Genomic DNA, 21,199 nt, shown 5'->3' with positions numbered 1-21,199 from the left:
TGGCAGAGTAGCACCGTTGCGCACCCTGCTCCTCCGTGCGCCCAGCTGCTAATACTACACCGTGGAGACGGGCTCGCGCGTTTCTCTATTATGAGTGCCGCTGCTTACCGCCGCTTACCGTAGTGGGAGGGGCCCGCGCGGGCCGGCGGGGGAACGCTGATCAAACCGCGGCGTCCCCCACCCCCACCGGCGCCCCCCGCACTTCTGGCTCCCCCGCTTTTTCCGTCTCCGTGGACGACCACGCTCGGGTCGCTTTGGGAGCTGTGAAGTTCCAGGTAATTGGCTCGGGGGCGGAGGTTCAGTGATAACGCCTTCGTTCCGAACGGTCGGTTCTGCTCGTCTGAGGAGCCGCGCCGTCGTGTCGGGTCACTGATGACGTCACTGTGACTGATAGCGGCTAACTGACTCCAGAAGAGCAGGCGTTGGTCGTAGAAGCTCATTTTCAGCTCGTGCGTTTTCCTGGTGCTCAGGACCGCTGACACTGTTTTGCACAGCAGAGGCCACGCAGTCCTGAAGCAGGGCTTGTGGAAAAGCCATGGCCCTGGGTCTTACCTGTGTCTTACCTGTGTCTTACCTGGGCCTTACCTGGGCATTACCTGGGTCTTAACTAGGTCCTACCTGGGTCCTACTTGGGTCTTACCTGTGTCTTACTGTAGCTCTTACCGGAATCTTACCTGGGTTTTACCTGGGTCTTATTGTAGCCCTTACCTGGGTCTTACCTGCGTCTCACTGTAGCCCTTACCTGGCTCTTACTGTAGCTCTTACATGGGTCTTACCTGGGTCATGCTGCGTCCCTTACCTGAGTCTTACCTGTCACTTACTGCTCGAGTTTTCCCTCCCTGTTGATCCCTTCCCCGAGTGAGACATGCTGTTCCTTTTAGAATGTTTCCCTGTTCAGAACTCTCACTTCTGTTTTCCGCTGCTCTCCGCAACACTCGATGCAGGCAATCAATGAGCGCTGCAATCTTCCACAAAACCAACGGCTCCGTACGTTGAGTGGCTCTGCCTGTGACTTTGCTGGAGGGCTTGACAAGGACGCGGGTTGTTTTTGCAAACCCCGTCCCAAAAAAACCGCTACATTTAGGCTTGTTTCTGTCTCTTTGATCGTGCCGTTTTAGTTTGATGCGTTCTTGCGGTCCGTGACCCTTTCACTCATGCCACGGGCGTCGGAGTCCGGTCGTGGAGGGGGGGGCAGTGTCTGCTGCTTTTCAGTGTGTTTCAAAACCACCGATTCATTTCGGCTGTCGACTGGCTGAATCCACACCTTGCTCTCGAGGCCTTAAATGGCTGCTGATTCAAAGGAAGCCTCATATACCTGTAGACACTGTGGCCCTCCACAGACTTTAACTCTCTTGGCCTTACATACTGCTCCTGCTGTATGTCGTTGCCCTATTCAAGTGGATGACTGGCAGAGGGAGGCGCTGGTCTACGTACTAGGAAGAGCACAAAGCCATGTATTTCAGTTCGGTAAGGTCAGCTGCCCTGTCCTTTGGGGGTGTGTGTGAGTGTGTATCATGCATTTAGTGTGCAGCCAAGCCGGTACGGTAATGTGAAGGACGACAGACCCCGAAGCAACCGGGCTGTGAACCCCGACCGATTCTATATTAGTAGAGAAAAGTATCCCTATCGGGCATTGTGTGGCGCTTCAGGGCCTCTGTTAATGTAGTCATCCTACGCGCTGTACGCAGCATTAGCTGTGGCTGGAATTATGGGCAGGCTTTACTAATTGGGTAAAAAAAAAAAAAAAAAGGCAGCAGTAAGTGTAAGAAGCCTTGTAGAGCCGGCTTTAAATGAAGGCACTGTACCTAGGAGACCTGTGAGATTCAGCAAGCGGATATTGATGGTCTGTATTGAGTGGACATGGCCAGGGGGGAAAGGTGTGAAAGTTAATCACGCGCAGAATTAGGGAAGGCTATCGGGAGTCTAGGAAAGATCACATGGCACTCGTAATTAAGAAAGAAATCCTACCGGGTAGACCGTTCCACGCAAGCAGCACAGACGGGGTTTGGCATTACACGTGCGGGGGGGGAGGGGGGGGGGCAGCTGTGTGTATCGGTCCCTGTGGGTGGAGCAGGCCATGGTTGTGGATCGCATGGGGAAACTCCCCACACACCTCGTTATTAAAGGTTAGAGAACGTCTCACTTTCTCTAACCTTTAATCGTGCTTTTTTAGTCAACAGGGAAAGTAAAAGTGAAGTGAAAAAGTAAAGGTGCTGTCGAAATTGTCCTGTTTTTCTGATTAGCTGATCACGACTTTGACTTGGGGTAATAATAGGAGCCACAGCCGATGACATAGTTCTACTCTGCTTTAGCTCTGCATAGGCCACCGACTGTGCTCTGCGCTAGCCACCAAGGTCGTCTGCAGTCCTCAGTCGTTTGTGAATTTGCCAGAATGCTAAATGAACCCCCTTACAGCTTTAGCACGCACAAACTTTCTGGAGGTTGTTTTGTCCTCATTCGTGCGGATAGTGTGTATCAACAGCAGACAGAGCCTGCGGCTCTTACTCAAACAAACTTTGTCCTTAACTTTGTCCTTAAGTAAAAAAAGCCAAAAATGTTGATTGAATCCCTGCTTGTGTCTCAATCAGTAGAAAATGTGAGGCCCATGATGTTTTTTCTTCTTGATGGCTGTGCTCCTGTCTGTGTTGAATGCTCTGATTGAGTGGGAGTGGGTGTCTCTGTGAAAGCCGCCTGATGCCTTTGCTAATGTTCCCTCTTTCTCTTTGTCTTCTCGTTTCAGAAGCCCAAGAAGCCTCCGCCGCCTACGAAAAGCTTAGGTACGGTATTACAGCGACAGTAAGTCTGAACGCTTTGTTGCATGCAGGAGCTGCTCGTTGGTTTCCGCGGCAGCGGAGCGTCGGTGTCTGCAAAGGGAGACTTTCAGAAGTTCCCCGCCCCCACCGAGCTCGGTGCACGGCGACCACAGAGAGCGTCTGAAACGTAGAGCGTCTGAAATGTAGAGCGTCTGAAACGTAGAGCGTCTGAAATGTAGAGTGTCTGAAATGTAGAGCGTCTGAAATGTAGAGTCTGAAATGTAGAGCGTCTGAAACAGAGCGTCTGAAACATAGAGCGTCTGAAACAGAGCGTCTGAAATGTAGAGTCTGAAACGTAGAGCGTCTGAAACGTAGAGCGTCTGAAATGTAGAGCGTCTGAAATGTAGAGCATCTGAAATGTAGAGTGTCTGAAACGTGGAGTGTCTGAAATGTAGAGAGTCTGAAAGGTAGAGCGTCTGAAACATAGAGCGTCTAAAATGTAGAGTGTCTGAAACGTGGATGGTCTGAAATGTAGAGAGTCTGAAACGTAGAGCGTCTGAAATGTTGAGCGTCTAAAATGTAGTGTCTGAAACGTAGAGCATCTGAAACGTAGAGAGTCTGAAATGTAGAGCGTCTAAAATGTAGAGCGTCGGAAACGTAGAGCCTCTGAAACGTACAGCGTTTGAAATGTTCAGCGTCTGAAATGTAGAGCTTCTGAAATGCAGAGCTTCTGAAATGCAGTGCGTCGGAAATGTAGAGTTGCTGAAATGTAGAGCTTCTGAAATGTAGAGCTTCTGAAACGCAGTTTTTGGCCCTGGTGCGTGATTGGCCGGCGGGCCTTCGAAGGCGGGGCGGAGCGAGACGGCGCTCGCGTGTCAGGCAGGGCGGCTATCGATCCGATCCGCCGGTTTCCCCGGCGTCTGCGGGGGGAGGCAGGCTGCCGCGAGGCGTCGCAGTTAGCGCACGTAATCAGCGTGTGCGCCGCACACGTAGCGCGTGTAATTAACGTGTGCAGCGCGTGTAATTAACGTGTGCAGCGCGTGTAATTAACGTGTGCAGCGCGTGTAATTAACATGTGCACTGCATCAAGGCCGCGGCTCCCCGGGTCCATCTCTGCTGGAACTCCCTGTCACATTGTTATTTTTCCCCACCTGTGGTGATCATTAAAAACTCGATTCTCGCTCGCTCTGTGTCGGTCGCTTCAGGAACGTGAGCAATTTGAATCTCATTGAACCCGAGGCCGCATACATCAGAACGCCGCGCGTCCCGGACCGACTCCGTTTGAAACGGGATGTAATCACGCGCGTGCTGATGTCTGAAATCATCTCCTGCCCGCAAGGCATCTTCAAGGGCCGCAACTGTAGACGACCCCAGAATAACATTCTTCAATAAAATGGCTGATAATTCGCAATCACTTATGAACTTCACCCTCCCCATGAAACGCTTTATACTTTATTTACTCGTCCGCTTCTCTCTCCTGTAGTGTTGACGGAGCGCTGAGTGTTTTTTCTTGCGCGGCCGTCGCGTACGTGTAGCGCATCTTGGCCCGGGATCGCGTGCATCGTCGCGTCTTGAGGACCGCAGCGGTTTCGGATTGCTGCGCGCACAGGAAGTGTGAGAACGCGCGAGCTCTGCCCACTGACGGCTCACAGATTGATGTAAATATGCTCCTGCGGAGGAGTCTGTCGCCACACTGGAGCCCGCGGGTGATAAACGCCACGGGTTTGACTCTGAGGGGAACATGTTTCGCTTTTCAGGGCCCAAGCCGGAGGTCCCCAGCGCTGACAAGAAGCCCACCTACCCCCGGCCGGAGGACAGAGGTAAGGACCAGCTACCCCCCGCCCCCCCCCCCTCGCCCATCGGAGCAGGCTGGCGGAGTCCAGGCCCCTGTCCCGCTTTCGGGGAAAAGCGGTCCTGCCTGCGTTTTTCCCCCAGATCTGCGATGGTAAAGAGTCGTGCAGCCCGGCTGTCAGATAGCGGATCGATAGCGAACGGAGCAGTGTTACTCCCCCCCCATGTGCTGGGCAAAAGAACTGCCGGGAGTGGCTATTTGTTGGGATCGAACACACACACAGCATGCTCCTAATGTGATTGTTGCCATGCCGACACTTCAAATCACTTCAGCCGTGCTGACGTTGTTCCTGTCGGGCGTAAGCACCGACACGTTTTCAGTCTGCCTGTAACTCTTAATAAAACGGTTCTGATTTCACCGTCACAATTCGGCCTCGCCTCCGGCGGGCAGCGTCCGTGCCGGCTAGGGAGATTTCGCGTTTGGCAGATTTTCGGCGCAAATGATGCCCAGGTTGGCACGTAATCGCTGTTTTTAGTGCCCTGGCTTGCTGCTGTTTTTTTACGTGATGCGGTTGAGTTATATTTTTACACTTCCTCTTTACCCAGCTGCCTGGCTGCTATATTGAGGCAGTTTCACAGGCTCTGTTTTTTTTTTTTTTGGTTTGTTTTTTTTTTTTTTAAAGTGCAGCCCCGTCCTATTTGTCTTTACTCCAGTGGGGGCGTTCGTGTACAGCGAGCCCCCTCGGCTTCTGGGGGGTTCTGTTCGGGGCGGTGCTCGTGGGAATGAGAGCAGGTGGGGGCCGGTTCTCGGCAAACGCCAGGTTCGCCTGTGTGAGTTTCAGAAGCAGCCCAGGTTCGCCTGCGTGAGTTTCAGAAGAAGCCCAGGTTCGCCTGCGTGAGTTTCAGAAGCAGCCCAGGTTCGCCTGCGTGAGTCACGCACAGGAAAACGCCGTTTGCCTCCGCGCGTTCGGTGCAAAAAAGCACGCTGCAGGTTCAGCCGCTGACCTACTTTTCCCTGCCGCGTCTGAAGACGTCTCCACCGCGGTCTCCCCCCTCCTCTCTGCGGAGAGAGAGCGCGCGCGATTCACACAACGTGAGCACGCTGCAGAAACAGCATTTCTCAGCCCTCCTCTGTCTGCGCTGCACTTCACAGATTTACACTCTGCAGCATTCCGCTCTCCAAAGCCAGGGACATACGGCGTTGCCCTGACGTGTCAGCAGTAGGCCTAAGTGTTCTTTCGGGGGTTTTATTTTATTAAGAGGTTTTAATGACATTTATTTTGGCTTTTGTGAACGGGGTTTGCTCGTTTAAGTTTTTTAAATTCATTTGAACTTTAGCTTTCTTTTTTTTTTTTTTTTTTAAAAGGATTTTTCATACGGCACACCGGAGTGCCGCGCGCGGTACACTGTTTGGGAAACATTGCGGTGAAATATCACAGAGGACCTGCACCTGCTAGTGGAGTGTGTTTACACTGCGCACACACACACACACACACACACACACACACACACACACAGCTTGGCTGTGGCCCTGGCTTTACCCCGGTGGGGGGGCGGGGGTTGGGAGGACTGTTATTGAGCTACAGTATCTGGGGGTGGGGGGGGGACCTGCTTTCACCCCGGCCTGTTAGGAAGGGGATTGCCCATGTTTTTCCAAATTAGATAAAGAAAACTCCCTTTTGTTTGCTGTCTATGGAAAAAGGACAAATCGGCATGTTTTGTCAATAGAACCTTTTTTCCTTGCATGTTGCAAGTTTTACCCTATGTAGCTTAACATTGATCTTTACTTGCATTCCGTCATTTTAAATTTATTTATATACGAGTAAACACAGTTGAACTCTCTGTCTTACTTGTAGAAGAACGTGGCTGGCTTTGTGCGGTTTCAGGCTCTTGTGTAGTTATTTAGCCTTTCGGCTGCAAGATGTCTGCCATCTTCAGCTGAAGTCATTTAAGTCAAGCGGCAAACACAATTTCCTGGCGGCCCTGGGCTTGCTGGACTTCTGTCTTTTCTGACCTTTTTCGTGTGTGCACCCATGCATTTGCCTCAGAGTGACGGGATGTTCTGAGACGCGTCTCTCTCTCTGTGTGAGAACCGAAGGGGCTTCTGCCTCGGCCTCAATACTATAAAACGCATCTGTCTCTGTTTTTGAGTTTCTTCGTTCGCTCGGTCATCGTCTGATGCATCTCCCCATGTGACTGGCCTGTGCTGGGGTGTCCAGTCTTAATCTGACACCTTAATCTGGCCGGTGTGGGTGCAGGTTTTTTGTTTTTGCCTAGCGCTGAGACACCTGAGTCTACTTAACGAGGTCTTAATTGTAGACCATGGTGAGTTAATTAGATGAATCAGGTGTGTTAGTGCTGGACTAAAACACATCGACCCTTTTTGGATAAGGTTGGTGTGCTAGTGTTTATTTATGGTGTGACTTTGCCCACTGTTCTTAAATAACTAGGATGTGGCAAATGCAGAGGACAAATTACCCCACTGGGTTTAATGAAGTATATAATACATTTATTTTTTTATTTTCATATTTTAATATATACTTTATTTTCTTTGGTACACAAATTCATCTTCTTTCCCTTTTGTCTTGTCCTTACCACGCAGTTGCACCGTGTCTCTTACCACAAGCCGCATTTGACAGCCAGCTGTTCTCCCAGCAAGTGCCTGCCCGCCATCGTCCCGGCCAGAAAGCCGTTCCTCTCCAGGCCAAGGGGGCCTCCTGCCGGACGCACCCCTAGGCCACAACTCCTCAGCCATTCAGCTGTGCTTTATCAAGCGCAGCTTAGAAACTCCCAGCTCCTTTAGCTAGTAATTTCCCAATTTCCTTAGCTAGTAAAGTTCCCCAGTGTCCTTTAGCTAGTAAATTTCCCAATTTCCTTTAGCTAGTAAAGTTCCCTAATGTGCTTTAGCTAGTAAAGTTCCCCAGTCTCCTTTAGCTAGTAAAGTTATCAGAGAGTGTTTCCTTGCCACTGTTGCCTTAGGCCTTAGATTAGGCCAAGGTTGTCTGTGAAGCCTCTTGTGACAATTGTTTGCGAAATGCGCTATATAAATACGTTTTCATTTGATTTGTTAACTTACACTACACACTTAGGGTAGGAATGAGCTTTTTGTTATATACACTATCGGTTCTCACTGAAGGCAGGGCTCTACACTGACATGTGCTACTGAGTTGAAAGATTTAGGAGCACACCAGTGCATCCCAATCAGTAGAGTTGCTCCTGAAGTATTTCTCCAGTTGGAGGGGGGGGGGGGGTGGTGGAATCAAAGGGGGGAGGGCTGAGTGCTCAGAACACGGTGATTTGGTGGTGAGTCAGCTTTCCTTTGAGTGGAGAAGTGAGTTATTGATTTGGGAGGACGCGCTGCTCGATGATGGTGATTGCTGTGAACGCGGGGTCCGCGTGGCCCCGTTGTGTGCGAGCGAGCGGGTCCGGCTCACGTGTTCGCTTTCTCTCTTTCTCGGCAGGACCAATGGAGAGGTGCCCTTCGCTCGACCAAAGTCGGACTTCGAACCGACGTTACCCAGCAAACCAAAAACGCTGTCCGGTGACTGGGGGGAGAGAGCCAGTGACCTAGGTACGGTCCCGTGTGTAGCGAACCCTAAAAAAAAAAACGCTTCATGCACCTACCCTCCGATGCCACTGAACATGCGCCCAGCCACCTGCATTTGTGACTGTGGGGGGGGTTACGTTCCATAGCCCTTAATTTTCTGTGTGGCGGGTACCTTTGCGGTGAAGGTGGTTTTTCCATTAGAGGCCTCCCACCCTTCAGCCCCGAGTCTCTTTCACTCATTACCGTTCAGAGCGATGCCCAAGGCGTCCGTCCGTCACGTCGTTTCCTTCCCCCCTGGAGGTCCCCCCTGCCAAGCTGTGAATTGTGCCGACGCCGCCGCCGCGGCCGCCGCAGGAAGTTCAGAATCTCGTAGCGGCAAAGCATCAAAACAGGAAGCTGCCAAAACCGCGTGTATGTGTGGGAAAAATAGATGGTAGGAAAGAAAGAAAGAAAGAAAGGAAGAAGCGTGGGAGGACTGGTGTACACAAGGCACTCAGAGTATTTTCAAGCCCTGCTCTGTCTGCTTAGGCTGAGCTTGACCCTGAGGGCACGACTGTTTTTATTGAATGTGAAAACTCAGCTCCCACACACTGTCAGTTCTTAGCTACTGTCAGTTTTCCGTGGAATATCTGGAGTTAAATGATGAATTTTAAAGTAGTTTGCAATTGACGCACGGTTGTTTCGGTATTTTCATGGGTTTACAGGTACTCTGTCAGACGATATCTAATTCAGAACATTTTGATCGATTTTTGTTGAAAAAGGATTTTTTTTTAAAAAGAAGAAGGATAAATTTATACATTTTTTACTTATGGGAAAATAAATGGAAAATTGGTGAGATTGAATGTCAGTGAATTACATGGGCTAAAGCAGTAGATTCTCTGTTACGCAGTGTAATTCATTAGAGTTACTGCATGTTTAGGAAGCCTAAATAATCTCTTTCAGAGAGTTTGTGTGTTTGTTTGTTGGTTTTAAAACTGTTCTTGGTAGATAGTTTAACTCTCTAAGCCTTTGGTGGAGAGTTTCTTTTCGTGTTTCTGGAAGAGCAGGAGAAGTAGTTTATCGCTTTTTTTTTGTTGTTCTGATCTAGGTCAGACAAAGTGTAGAAAATGGAGTTGTGTACTGTGACAAGACGTGTCTGAAACCGCAGTCTACCTCTTTTCTATTTTTTTAAGCTTTTTTTTTTGTTTTTTTTTTTTAAGTCAGTTTTGAGAATTATTGGGTTTCTCTGTTGTTTCCGCTTGGGAGACGCGTCGGCGAGAGACTGCTAAAAGCGATAAAAATCAGGCGCTAAAAAGCTCGGCGTCGCCCAAATGTCAGTGACACGTTACCGCTTCGAGAACCCCCTCTGACACGCTACTGGCATTTACCGCCGCGCGGGGACGGGAGAGGCTCACGGCCCGAAAGCCGCGATTCCAGCGCGAACGTCCGTTTTTATCCCCGCCGCGCCTGGTCTCTAGATCCAGCGCCGGCGTGCTTTACCGCGTCAAATGCCCCTTCTGTGAGAGACAGCTGGGCTGGTTAAAAGCATCTGCGGAATGGCTGCGTAGTTTCATTACATTACATTACATTACATTACAGGCATTTGGCAGACGCTCTTATCCAGAGCGACGTACAACAAAGTGTATAACCATAACCAGGAACAAGTATGACGAAACCCCTAGAGAGAAGTACCGGTCCAAGTGCAGGGAACAAGCGCATAGTTCAACTTGGACCCTGAAGGTTAAACTGATTAACACTAACAACAAGAACGGCAACAACGCAGTCTATGCAAAAATACAAGCAGTAGTTAAGACACGAGTGCATTAACCAAGTTTCAAAAAGAGGAATTTTTCTCTCTCTGTATAAATCACCCTTTGTCTGCCAGGGCTTGGATGCTCTGAATGCACACGTCCGTCCGTCCATCTGTCCGCTTTTTTATTTCGATTGCGTTTCAGCGGGGGGGTTCTATCAAGCCACCCCCATTGCTTCAATAGTGTAGTTATTTTTACTGCCATTTATAGCGGGTTTTTAGGACATCATAATAACACCGTACAGTAGACCTTCTCTCATATGGCTCTTACTAGGAAAGGGGGTCTGCTCCTGGAGCTCTGCTGGCTTTTGTTTTCACCTCATCAGTTAGTTGGTTAATTAGCTAGTTAACTATGTAATCCACCGCTCTAGTTGATTGACCGTTTGTATTGTTTCTCTTATTGTGCTGTGTCAGTGTATGTCTGTTCCTCTGCATGTGAGAAGTATGGCTTGTGACGCAAGACAAATTTCGGAGAACTCTGACGAGCATAATCCAATCTAATCTAATTAATTGCAGAGTAACAACAAACACCAGCAAGGCTTGTGGCTCTCCAGGGCCAGGGTTGCAGACCCCTGTACTAGGATTTATGACACACGGTCGATAGTTTTTAACGGTTTGGCTGTGGGGTATGCCGGAGTCACTATGGAAACGGGGCCCATGCCTTTGATCCCCTTTAACGGGTTCTTAATAGTGATGCGTTTATTTGTCGTTTTATGTTTTCTTGTGTCAGACGCCGAAGGGACGTCCGAGCGGTGTTACTGATGGAGCGATGCAGTGTTATTACTGAAATGTCACCTTCCCCGCAGATCTCATGAGCTTCGACGAGCTCTCCTCTACCTCAGAAAAGCTGTCTCACCCAACCACCAGCAGACCAAAGATGCCGGGGAGGAGGCTGCCTGCTCAGTTTGCGACAGGCCAGTCTGTGAGTACCCCTCCAGTAGAGCCAGAGCGAGAGAGCATGTGTGCATAACATACACCTGCACACACGCACGCACACACACACACACACACAAGCACATATGCACATACACGCACACACACACACACACATATGCACATACACGCACACACACACACACACACACACACGCACGCACACACACACACACACACATGCACATATGCACATACACTCACACACACACACACACACACACACACACACACACACATGCATACACACACCCACATACTTACACTCACACCCACACACATGCATACACGCGCACACACACACACATACACACAAACATAGATATACATGCACACACATGCACATAGGCATACGCCCACACACGGACACACACGTACAGACAGGCGAATGTGCACGCACATACACACACACATACACACACACACACACACACACACACACACACACACACACAAATACACACACGCACGCATGTACGCTGGTCTCAGCACGGTTCAGAGGATCATGTGCCCTGCATGGCTCGTGGAGTCATCCTGGCTGGAGAAGCCATCCATTCACCCACCATAGAAAGCAGAAAACCGCACACGGGAACGGCCGGGGGGGGGGGTGAGGAGGCCCGGACCCCCTCAAGAGCGGACGCGCCTTTAGGGAGAGAGAACGCCCGGGCCAGACCCCGCCCTGACTCGCTCGAGGTCAGCCGTGTGGTCGCAGCGCTCTGAAGTGCGAAACCTGGAAATGTCTGTGTGTGCATGTGGGGGGGGGGGGAACGCACATGCATTTCAGCAACAGCCGTCTTCTCCTCTGCGGCTGAACGTGCCACACATTCTCCACTATTGTATATTTTTCTGCGGAACCCGCAGTCGGTTTCTAGGGCATAATTTGGAGCTGAGCACGTGTCATTTTCTGTTGATTCCTCAGTGCTGTTGATGATGGAGAAAGCTGCATGGAACACATCACATTGCTCGGCAGGTTGATATGTGGACATATCGGGCAGTGAAAAGGAGAATTCATGCAAAAGAACATTCGTATGTTTTGTCCCGATAAGAAATATCAAACTAACCCAACGTAATGTGGGACACCGTTCCTCAAGCTCTCTACAAAAGCTCCGGAGGTCGGCCTTCTTTGCCGGCAAACCTCCTGCCCACAGTCTGGTGTGAAGCACTGGTGTGAAGCTGTGAGATGAAGCAAAAAAAAGAAGCAGATTTGGTGAACGGGGGCTGTGTGAGAGAGCAGGATATCTGTAGGACACGCACAGTAGCACTGCTCTCTGGCTTCACACGGGCAGAAGGGCCCGCGGACACGGCTCGCTGTAATTAAACGATAATCGGTCCGGAAAATAACTCGTACCCAGGAGGGGTGAGCGAGGAGGAGGAGGGGCCGCTCGGGCGACCTCGACCATACAGACGACTCGTTTGTTCTCGCCGCTCGCGTCGTCCGTGCGCCGCCTTTAATGGGCCGACGGCTGAGCGGCGCATCGACCGCGCGGGCGGAAGAGCTCGCTCCGCAGCCAATCGGAGCGCGGCCTCCCATTTATAGGCCCGTTTTACATTTACGTGTGACGCATGTTTAACAAAAAGGGTTTTTTTTTTTTTTTTACCCCCCCCCCACCCCACCCCCCATTTTTCAGCCCGTTAAGGAGACCGATGTTGAGAAAAACCAGAGGCCAGAGGAGGAGGACGTTCCCAAGCCAAAGCCGTCAGACGTGAAAAAGGTACGCCCCGGATTAAAAGCTTACCCCGCTCCGTGAACCCTCTTCGCACCGACACCCCTGCCTGTGCCGTCGTCGGGGCGGGTGTGAATCGAGCTGTTTAGGTGAAATAACCTCTTCTCCGTCCTTTACCGGACTGAGGGCAGGGTTTTTAAAGCTTGAGGGCTTCCTCATGTAAGTTTAGTCAGGGCATTAGTCATTGTTTCAGTGGTCAGTTAATTGGTCAGTTGGTTTGGTGACTTGCATGCTGTGAGTTTTGTGATGAAGTAGTGTATCTGAAAGTTCATGACCTCGCTTCAAAACAAAAAAAAAACGTTGAGGGTGGAAGGTTTTGTGTTTATCAGTCCATCTTATAACCATATTGAGTTCAGCATGCTATTTTTGTTTTTTTAATATATTCAAGACTTGCGTTGAGCTTGGCAAAGTCATACCATGGACGTAGTCTAGCTCCAGATAGGACAGGTGTTTCTGGTTAACCGGGAGTGGAAGGTAGTATCAAAGTGTAGGGGGGAGTCAGTATGGATCCTAGTTCAGCTTGTGTGCGGCCCTGAGAGGATTTTGGTAATTCCCACTGACTGATAAAGGCTGCCGGCTTTGGCTGCTGAAATGAAAAGGCCTTTACCGCAACCTCCGTGCCTCGAACAGCAGGGCAGTCCCAGAGGTTACTCGTCTTTGCGCGGTGGTTCCAGACCGTGTTCCTGAAGATGTACCGTTCCTGTAGGTCTTCCCTATAGCCCTGACAAAGCCCACCTCATTCCGACAGCTGGAGATCTCCTTGAGCTGCTGATCAGTAGAATCGGGGTGTGCCAAATTAGGGTTGAAATGAACACCTGCAGGACGGTAGATCTCCAGGAACAGCGTGTGCCTGGGAACCTCTGTCTGTATGTATTCCACGTAAACAGCTTCTGAGTTCTGATTTTGGGTCTGGGAGAGAGGGCTCGTGTCTTGGCCTCCTAGCCTGGTGGCAAGGCGGGGGGGTAATGGCCGATATTTCTGAGGCTCTGCGGTTTCGCCCCCCTCAGAGCGTGCAGGGAGGAAGGAGCCGTTTAACTCTTTTGGGGGGGGGATTATTAGCATTCCTGATTTGTTTTGGTCTGCTGTGGTCTTTCCCATTGCATCAGTGGTCCCTCCTGTAACGTCCCTGCGATTTGGGGCTTTGGCCCCCCTCCGTGAATGGAAACCGAGGGAAGACCTTCTCGGCTCCTTATACGCTCAGTCCTTAAACGCCGTTTCCTGGCGATGGAGCGGAGGGAACGAGATGACCTGGGTGACCTCTGCACGTGTCGCTTTTAGAATGGGGAGGGCTCCGTCACCCCTCTTTTCTGTGTGATCAGGACCACAGCACACAGTTTGAGGTTAGGAGGGTCTGTGGATGTGTCCAGGTGGTTTTAAAATAGACATTCCAGCTTCTTGCGAGTGAACGTAAACATTATATAGAGACGTTGTTTGCAAATATTCCATCGCATATTTTGCAATATTGCAAAGTAGCAATGGGTTGTATGTTCGCCTGTGTATTGTGAAGGGTCACGATAGCTTGACAGTGTGTTGCAGTATGTCGCAGCTTGTTCTGTATCCGCAAGTGAACGCACCGTTGACGCAGACTCCCTGTCTTCCGCCAGCCATCCCTGACCGTCATCTCCTCGACCCCCTTGACCAAACCGAGCGCGGTCAGCGCCCCCGCGGTCGAGCTCAAGCCCAAAGCCAGCGGAGACGAGGACAAGGCGTCTGAGCTGGAGGAACTCAGGACTCAGATGAGGGAGCTGCTGCATACTGTAGAGTTAATGAAGACGCAACAAATGTAAGTCCCCACACAGCGGTGGCTATAATGGCCAGAGATGGCGACCATTGATTCCATATATCGCATTTAACCCCTTTAAGGTGTGACATCACAAATATGTGATTGGAATGTTCTTAACTGAACATTCTAATGCTGAAGTCACAATCACCTCTGATAATTGACAGCAGTGGAGTTCACTAGAACACTGACTTAGAATTTTGAAGAACAATTCTAAAAAAAAAAAAGACCTGCTCTTCAGAGGGTTAAATTTAAGGGGGAGGGATGCTGTGGTGATATGAACGGATTGTCTATTTGCATAATCGCCTTGCTGTTTCCCGTCTCGGGCTTTGTGAGTCGGAGTGAGTCACTCAGTAGCGTATTTTCCGCACCGCAGGGGACCCTAATGAAGTTATTTGGGTCGCCAGTCTTTTCATTCACGGCGGTGAAGGTTTGCTTTGCAGGATGTCAATCGCTCGCTTCATCTTGCGGTAAAAAACTCCCCCTTTCTCCTTCTCTTGCCTTTTAAGGAGAGAAATCAGTGACCTGAGGCTGGAGTTGGATGAAGAGAGGTTGAAAAGAGTTTCCTTACAGGTAAAATCGATGCGACCGAGTGCCAGACGGAATTGGCTTGACACTTGTGGTGTTGTTTCAGCAGGAGAGGCGGGGATGGTGTAGGGTGTGGAACTGCGGGGTGTTGGTCTGTCCTGGTCCTCGTACCCTCGACCCCGCACCACTCTCGCCGGGAGGGGGCAGGAACAGGGCCCTGGCCTCAGCCCTGGGGAGAGTCTGGGAATGATCTCGGCTCTATAGACCCTGACCCCCGAGCTGCTGGGCCTCGCAGAGCGCATCCGCAGCGGGATGGCGCTCTCGATGGTCGATGGAACCGCGGCCTCTGCGTTCCTCGCCCGTTAATCCATGCCTCCCCGGCTCCCTTTCCTTCCAGAAGCTTCCAGGCCTTTTAATTCAGCTGAGGCTGCTTTTTTAAGCTTTGGACTTTCACGGATGTTGGAGTCCCGATCTTTCGGTAGGAATGACATGGAGATGAAGTTGGAATACTCGCATAATGCAGGTTCTAGATAAGTTCATAAGTCTGCTTGTTAAATGTGCGCTTTTTTCAACGTGCACGTTTAGTAGCACCTAATCTAGGTGAGATGTTAACAACACGTCAACAAAACAAAGATAATGTAACACGAAAGGAACTCCCAGTGTGAAGATGCTTAACGCAACAACTAAAGACATAGCAGTATGTGGGGATGTTTAACATAGCTTCAGGGTTTGTTTTTCTCATCAAATACATTTGAATCCCTGACAGGTGATTGGCTCGAGGGGGGAATAATCAGAACCAACAGTTAAATTACTCCAGCTAAAAACCCTGACTAATAACCGAAATCCAGCCACATACTCTCTGCAATGCTCAGACCCCCTCTGGCCTCTGCTTAAAACTCTCTGCAATGCTCAGACCCCCTCTGGCCTCTGCTTAAAACTCTCTGCAATGTTCAGCCCCCCTCTGGCCTCTGCTTAAAACTCTCTGCCATGTTCAGACCCCCTCTGGTCAGCACCTGTGCTGAATCCTTTAAATCCTGCTTGGGCATATTAGTAGAAGACCAAATAAGCCATGCATGTAGTAACAGGGTCTCTAATGTAACTGCGGTCATAGCAACAGGCTGACTAGTCAAACGCAAGAACGACGCAGGTTTTACGCGAGTATTTAACGTGTAGAGCAATGTGACCCCAGGTGGGTATAACGGGCACACCATGGCTGTGAGGTACAGCCGGGTTTGTCTACCAGGCCAGAGATTCGCTCGTAACGGGCGCTATGGCAACCCCGGGAGCGTGCGAGGAAGCTCCACGCGGCTGACAGCATGATGTAGAGAACTCAAATTACTATTGATCCCGCCCCCCATCCCCCTCCCCCTCCCCACCCCCCAAGAAGTGTGCGGATGCATCTTTGCTTTTATTTTCCCGCCTTTTTCTTGGCTCTGAAATTTCAGCCCGTCTCTCTCTCTCTCCCGCTCACATACAGAGCAGGGTAAAGGAGTATTGACGGACAGCTCTGTAATTGGAACAGGCTGATCGATAAAGGCGTGTGTGTGGGGCGGGGGGGGGGGAGCATCGCGTGCAGGCCGAGCCAGTAAGAAATTTTTTTTCTTTTTCTTTTTCTTTTTCTTTTTCTTTTTCTTTCACCTTTTCTTTGTTCCCTTTTCAGGTGGAGATAGAGAAACTAAAGAGGGCTGTCCAGGCCACATGAGAGAGTCTGACTTCAAGGACAGCCATGGAAAAATGTCCACCATCGTCCTGCCCCCCAAACTCCCCAAACCCCCTCCTCGAGCTTTGCAGGAAAAACCGGATGAAAATCTCACTCGTGTAATTCTTTTAGTAATAATCGATCTGTTCCACATTTTGTTAGATTTCGGTTCTTTTGCACATAAGGTTTTCTAGCTATAGAAAGGTGTAATTAAATACAGATGTATATGTTCTTTTTGTTTTCTTTTTCTTTTTTATTGGAATTATAATGTTTTTTTTTTGCCAATATAAGTAATTTTGAGGCCTTATGTACTACTGTACTGGACCTGCAGTCTCCATTCATTGAAGAATGCTTGAGGACTGCATACAATACTACTGAATCGGTATAAAGGGATTGGGGAATCTTTCTTTTTATGACATGCAGGTAGTTTTATTTTTTAAGATTGCATTTATGGTATAACTGCAGTTAGAACTGTCCATATTAGCCTCTTCAAACCATATTGATAAGATAACCCACCCTTTGCTGTAGCGGTGATATACTCTATTGCTATATCAAAAGGGAGAGATGCTTTTGTTTTCTAACATTCCTATCCAGGGTAACACTATTGTGCCTGTTTAAGTTCGAGAAATGTTAATATTGGGAGATTGTATATCAAAAAAAAAAAAAACTTAGTTACAGCATGGTATATTTTTTACGGTCTACTGTTGTGCTTATTAGTAGGAAAACAATCTTTTGTTTCTGTTTTGTTTTTATTACAGTCATATGAAATGGATCTTTCAGAAAACAGATTTGATTTGAATATTGGTATCAGTGTATATTATCTAGGGCATATATTCAGTTGTAATACAAATATAGCGAGGCAGCCCTACTTGAAATCAATGGTTTATGAAATAAGCCTGTATGTTTATGGTCCACGGGAGAAAAAAGCATAGCTTCTTTGAGGAGTGGGTTTCAGCCTGCACGGTTCCGGCTCATTGGCTGCCGAACGTTCCGGAAGGTAACGCGACGCGACCTCAGCCGCCGTCGCAAAAGGTCACCTTTCCACGAGGTTCTGAGAAACATCGCACCCAGCTGTGTGCTACGGGGGCGGTGCCTGGCCACGGTTGAATAAATCTCAGCCAGGAAACGGTCTTAATATTTGGGTGGGAAAAAATAAGTGCAACTTATTACTATGTAACTAGGAAAATATATTATTTCGTTAGCATCAAATAGAGCCTCGGGCTTGCTGTCAATTCCATTTCGATTTAGTCGGTTCAGGGGATTCATTGAAACTCTGTTCATGTAGTGGAAAAAAAATGCCCATGGTGTTTTTTTTAAAAAATAAATGAATTGAATTTCAGTTAATTGACTGAATTGGAACGGAAATGACCCAGCCCTGCGGAGCATAGTAGGAAGGATGATGTGCAAGGGAATGACGATGGACGATTTTAGCGATGAGAACTACACAAAAAAACTAAAATAACGTACTGTAAATTATGAACAACCATTATGTCTGTTGAGATACTGTAACCGTGTGAGGCGATGTGTGAGGGTGAGGAGTGAGTTCTGGGAAATGCCATCTGATGCGTCGGCCTTAGAGCATACTTGATTGACAGATGGCTATTTTTTTATAGTTGGTCTAGAGAGAATATATTGCCCATATTCAGTCTCTGCAGAAGATCAGTACTTATGGCCCATATTCAAATATGGCGGTAGATCTGAACATGTGACCCAATGTCACGATCTGGGCGCTTTTTGAAGTTCTCCCACTATTCTGCCATTTCAATAAAAAAAACAAATTTGTTATGTAATTGATGGTATAATAATTCAGGACAGAGCATCATATTGGCTAGGTTGAATCTGAGCCTGCATCTCATGATAAAATTAGCCGCCCCCCCCCCCCCCCCCCCCACACACACACACACACAAACACACCCAGCCAGTCTGTGATGTAAAAGATGAATTTAGTGTTCTGTTTTTTTTTGTTTGGGAGAATTGTGCTTCAAAATCTTTTTTGCATTTCCTACCACCCACTCCAAGCATCTCATACATTTATTGCTTTGACTCATTTATATTTGTAAAATATATGTTCATTTTCCACAAATGTCTTACGCACTTCCAGGAAGTTGAATATTGTTCAGATAGGTACACTAGGAAGTGTACTTTGATCAGGAGCTTTATCTAATCCACGAGAGAATAAATATGTGAGACATTCCTGAGGGACCAATGCGTGTGTTGGTGGAGGGATGAAAAGATTTCGTGAGTGCGTCTTTACTCTTCTGGGAAAAAAAAATGTTGAGCCCCAAAGCAATAAACAAATTTACCGTTTCTCTTTGGATGGTATATTACCCTGTCCACATAATTAGCCAGTTTTCTGCAGTGTTCACAGTGGTTTTGTATGGATGTATATTAAAAATTCAGCATGACGTCTATGGGGGGGGGGGGGGCATTGCAGGTGGGTGGGATCGTTTCTGGAGTTTCTTGGTTTTTGGCTGTGTTTTGGGGGACCTTGGTTGAACACATTCCATTTTATAAAACCAAGTTAGGAAATCTACAGTACGCATATTTAACATCTCTTCCCAATGATCTTGTTTACATGTGCTGTAAAATTGCATGAACTGAGATTTTTTTTTTTTTTTCAAAAATGAATAAATATCTGCTTTATTTACACTTTGATCTTTTATTTATATTATTATTATTATTTTTTGTCTTGTGTAATTTCTCCATTTCCGCTGAAGCGCATGAATTCCTCTGGTGCACTCATGCGAGTCAATCAGGGCCTGCAGAAAAGCCTACAGGCCACACGGTACTACAGGAGAGAATGCGCTACTGTAGCAGAAGCGTTTCTCACTGATGAGAACTGTTGGGCAGTGGGTGCCGTCTGGTGTGTTAATGTAGCGGGAACCTAGGCGGACGAGGCCAGTTGATTTCCAGCACTGCAAACTTCCTGCCATAGTAGGCTAGTGACACTGTTGAGCAGCGTTGTCAGGTGGGCTACTGTCATAGAATTGGGCTTCTTTCCCAGAGAATTGGGCTGTCCTCCTGCAGAATTGGGTTGTCCTCTCAGAGAGTTGGGCTGTCCTCCCACAGAACTGGGCCGTCCTCCCATAAAATTGGGCGACTTTCCCTCAGAATTGGGCTGCTCTCCCCCCAGAATTTTGGACTATTTCCAGCTTTCGGGTTGGGTGTTTCGAGTGCAGTTTGCATGAATTACTCCTGGGCACATCAAAGGTGGCCCGGTTCTGCAGGGGAACGCCGCTGACCTGGCAGCGGTGCTCCCTGAGGCCCAAACCCGCAGCTGGCTACCGGACCCACCCTGCCCTGGTGGTCACATGACCTGTGTGAACCCCGCGGGAGCCTCGGGTCGAGTTTCTCGTTTCCCGCCGTGAGCGCCGAGGTGTGTACGGGCCGAGCGCCACGCCGTCCGGTCCCCGCCCGGCCTGCTTAATCACCCAGCGACCTTTAAAAGGCCAGCGCGGGGGCCGTCGCGCCTGTTTGGCCTCCCCCTCTCACCGTCTCACCGTCTCATCTAAGCGCTCTCCCCCGCAGATGCGTTTCCTTCTTCGCGGTGGAAACCAAAGAAGCTCGATAATGACGACCGCGACCCCCTGCCAAGAGGATGCTGGTCAAGCATTTTTTTTGTTATTCATTTTTTATGAATTTGTTATTTATAAAAGAATCATGATTTTTTTTCCTCCCTCCTTTCTCAGTCTGTAGGTCTGGAGAAGCATTGAACATGTGAGAGTGGTGATGATGTTCTGATATAAAGGGATAGTTTGTTTGTGGAGTCTGTTTTTTAGTTTACTTTCTCTATTGCCCCAGAGGTGCTGCGTGCGATGAGAGATATATTAGATATGCATTTACATAGGCCTATCTAAAATATCTCTTCCTCACGCAGCGTGTCAGGGCCAATAGGCACGTACATTAAAACTGAAAACCAGAGAAAGTAAACTATTGTTCCAAGGCGAAGGACAGTCTTTTCACTGCAAGGCGTTTTTGAAGTGCTGGTGGTTGGGGCCCCTCGAGCTGATCCTTCTTCCACTCCACAGGGCTTCTTCTCTGCGAGGTAAATATCCAGCTTTGGTTTGAGATGAGCATCATTTTCCGAGTTCCACTCAGTTTACCGATCCACAAATATATGCCTACAAACCCGAAAGCTGTGGTTCTTGTACCGCCATGCAAGACGGTGAAAAAGAGGGACGGTTTCTGTCTAGTTCTCAGGTGGGGGAGGAAAAAAAAAAAATTGGCAGAGGCTACTCGGAGAAGACAGGTAGGAAATGCAGATGGGTGAGACTGCACCAGAGAGAGCGAGACATCAGGATGAATTTGCTCGCCGCAGGGACGGCAGATGGAGGCTAAAGCAGGGGGGGTTAGCGCTGCTTAAACTTGCGATGGAAACCACGAAGAACCGCACGCGGATTCGCAAGGATAATGAAAACATTTGCGGGGCTATCTGTCGTAACCCATGCAAAGTGAAAGCAGAAGGGGGGGGGGCTTTGAACGGCCGCCATCAACACCGAGGTCAGGCAGCCTCCTTCTGATAGCAGCCGTTTTCTCGTGACTGGAAGAGATCCTTAGAGCAACACGCATGTTCGTGCATAACATCGCTGATTTGTTTCATAGGCCCCCAAGCTTCGTTATGTAAAATTAGATTTTTGGCTATTGCATTATTTATT

At 48.9% G+C, this 21,199-nt stretch overlaps 2 protein-coding genes across 3 annotated transcripts in view; both read left to right on the top strand.

Annotated features, from left to right (window-relative positions):
* Nucleotides 1-4,961, top strand: part of LOC135257497 (CD2-associated protein-like) — a 34,345-nt gene extending 29,384 nt beyond the window's left edge. Inside the window, exons 11-12 of one of the 2 annotated variants that reach the window (XM_064340268.1) lie at nt 2,741-2,777; nt 4,511-4,961. In XM_064340268.1, coding sequence (XP_064196338.1) covers nt 2,741-2,777; nt 4,511-4,839 — 366 coding nt within the window. In that variant the 3' untranslated portion in view covers nt 4,840-4,961. The remainder of the gene's footprint in view (nt 1-2,740; nt 2,778-4,510) is intronic. The other variant, XM_064340269.1, reaches the window with a different exon arrangement.
* A 366-nt stretch (nt 4,962-5,327) lies between these two features.
* On the top strand, nt 5,328-19,193 carry LOC135258050 (CD2-associated protein-like). Its single transcript, XM_064341247.1, has 7 exons — nt 5,328-5,407; nt 8,006-8,115; nt 10,687-10,802; nt 12,442-12,525; nt 14,142-14,320; nt 14,827-14,890; nt 16,506-19,193. Exons 1-7 carry the CDS (start codon nt 5,328-5,330, stop codon nt 16,545-16,547), a joined length of 675 nt encoding a protein of 224 aa, XP_064197317.1. The 3' UTR covers nt 16,548-19,193.
* Nucleotides 19,194-21,199: the final 2,006 nt, after the last annotated feature.

The sequence above is a fragment of the Anguilla rostrata genome, chromosome 6, assembly GCF_018555375.3.
Source record: "Anguilla rostrata isolate EN2019 chromosome 6, ASM1855537v3, whole genome shotgun sequence".
Taxonomy (NCBI): Eukaryota; Metazoa; Chordata; class Actinopteri; order Anguilliformes; family Anguillidae; genus Anguilla; species Anguilla rostrata.
The sequence above is the reverse complement of the archived record's forward strand: the minus strand, read 5'-3'. Positions and strand labels throughout refer to the sequence as shown.

What these genes read in the sequence shown, in the direction of transcription:
- LOC135258050 (XM_064341247.1), top strand. Translation starts at nt 5,328, where the DNA reads ATGAGAGCAGGTGGGGGCCGGTTCTCGGCAAACGCCAGGTTCGCCTGT. An exon ending in AGCAGCCCAGGTTCGCCTGC is followed by an intron (nt 5,408 to 8,005) that starts GTGAGTTTCAGA and finishes CTTTCTCGGCAG; the next exon opens with GACCAATGGAGAGGTGCCCT. An exon ending in AGCCGTCAGACGTGAAAAAG is followed by an intron (nt 12,526 to 14,141) that starts GTACGCCCCGGA and finishes GTCTTCCGCCAG; the next exon opens with CCATCCCTGACCGTCATCTC.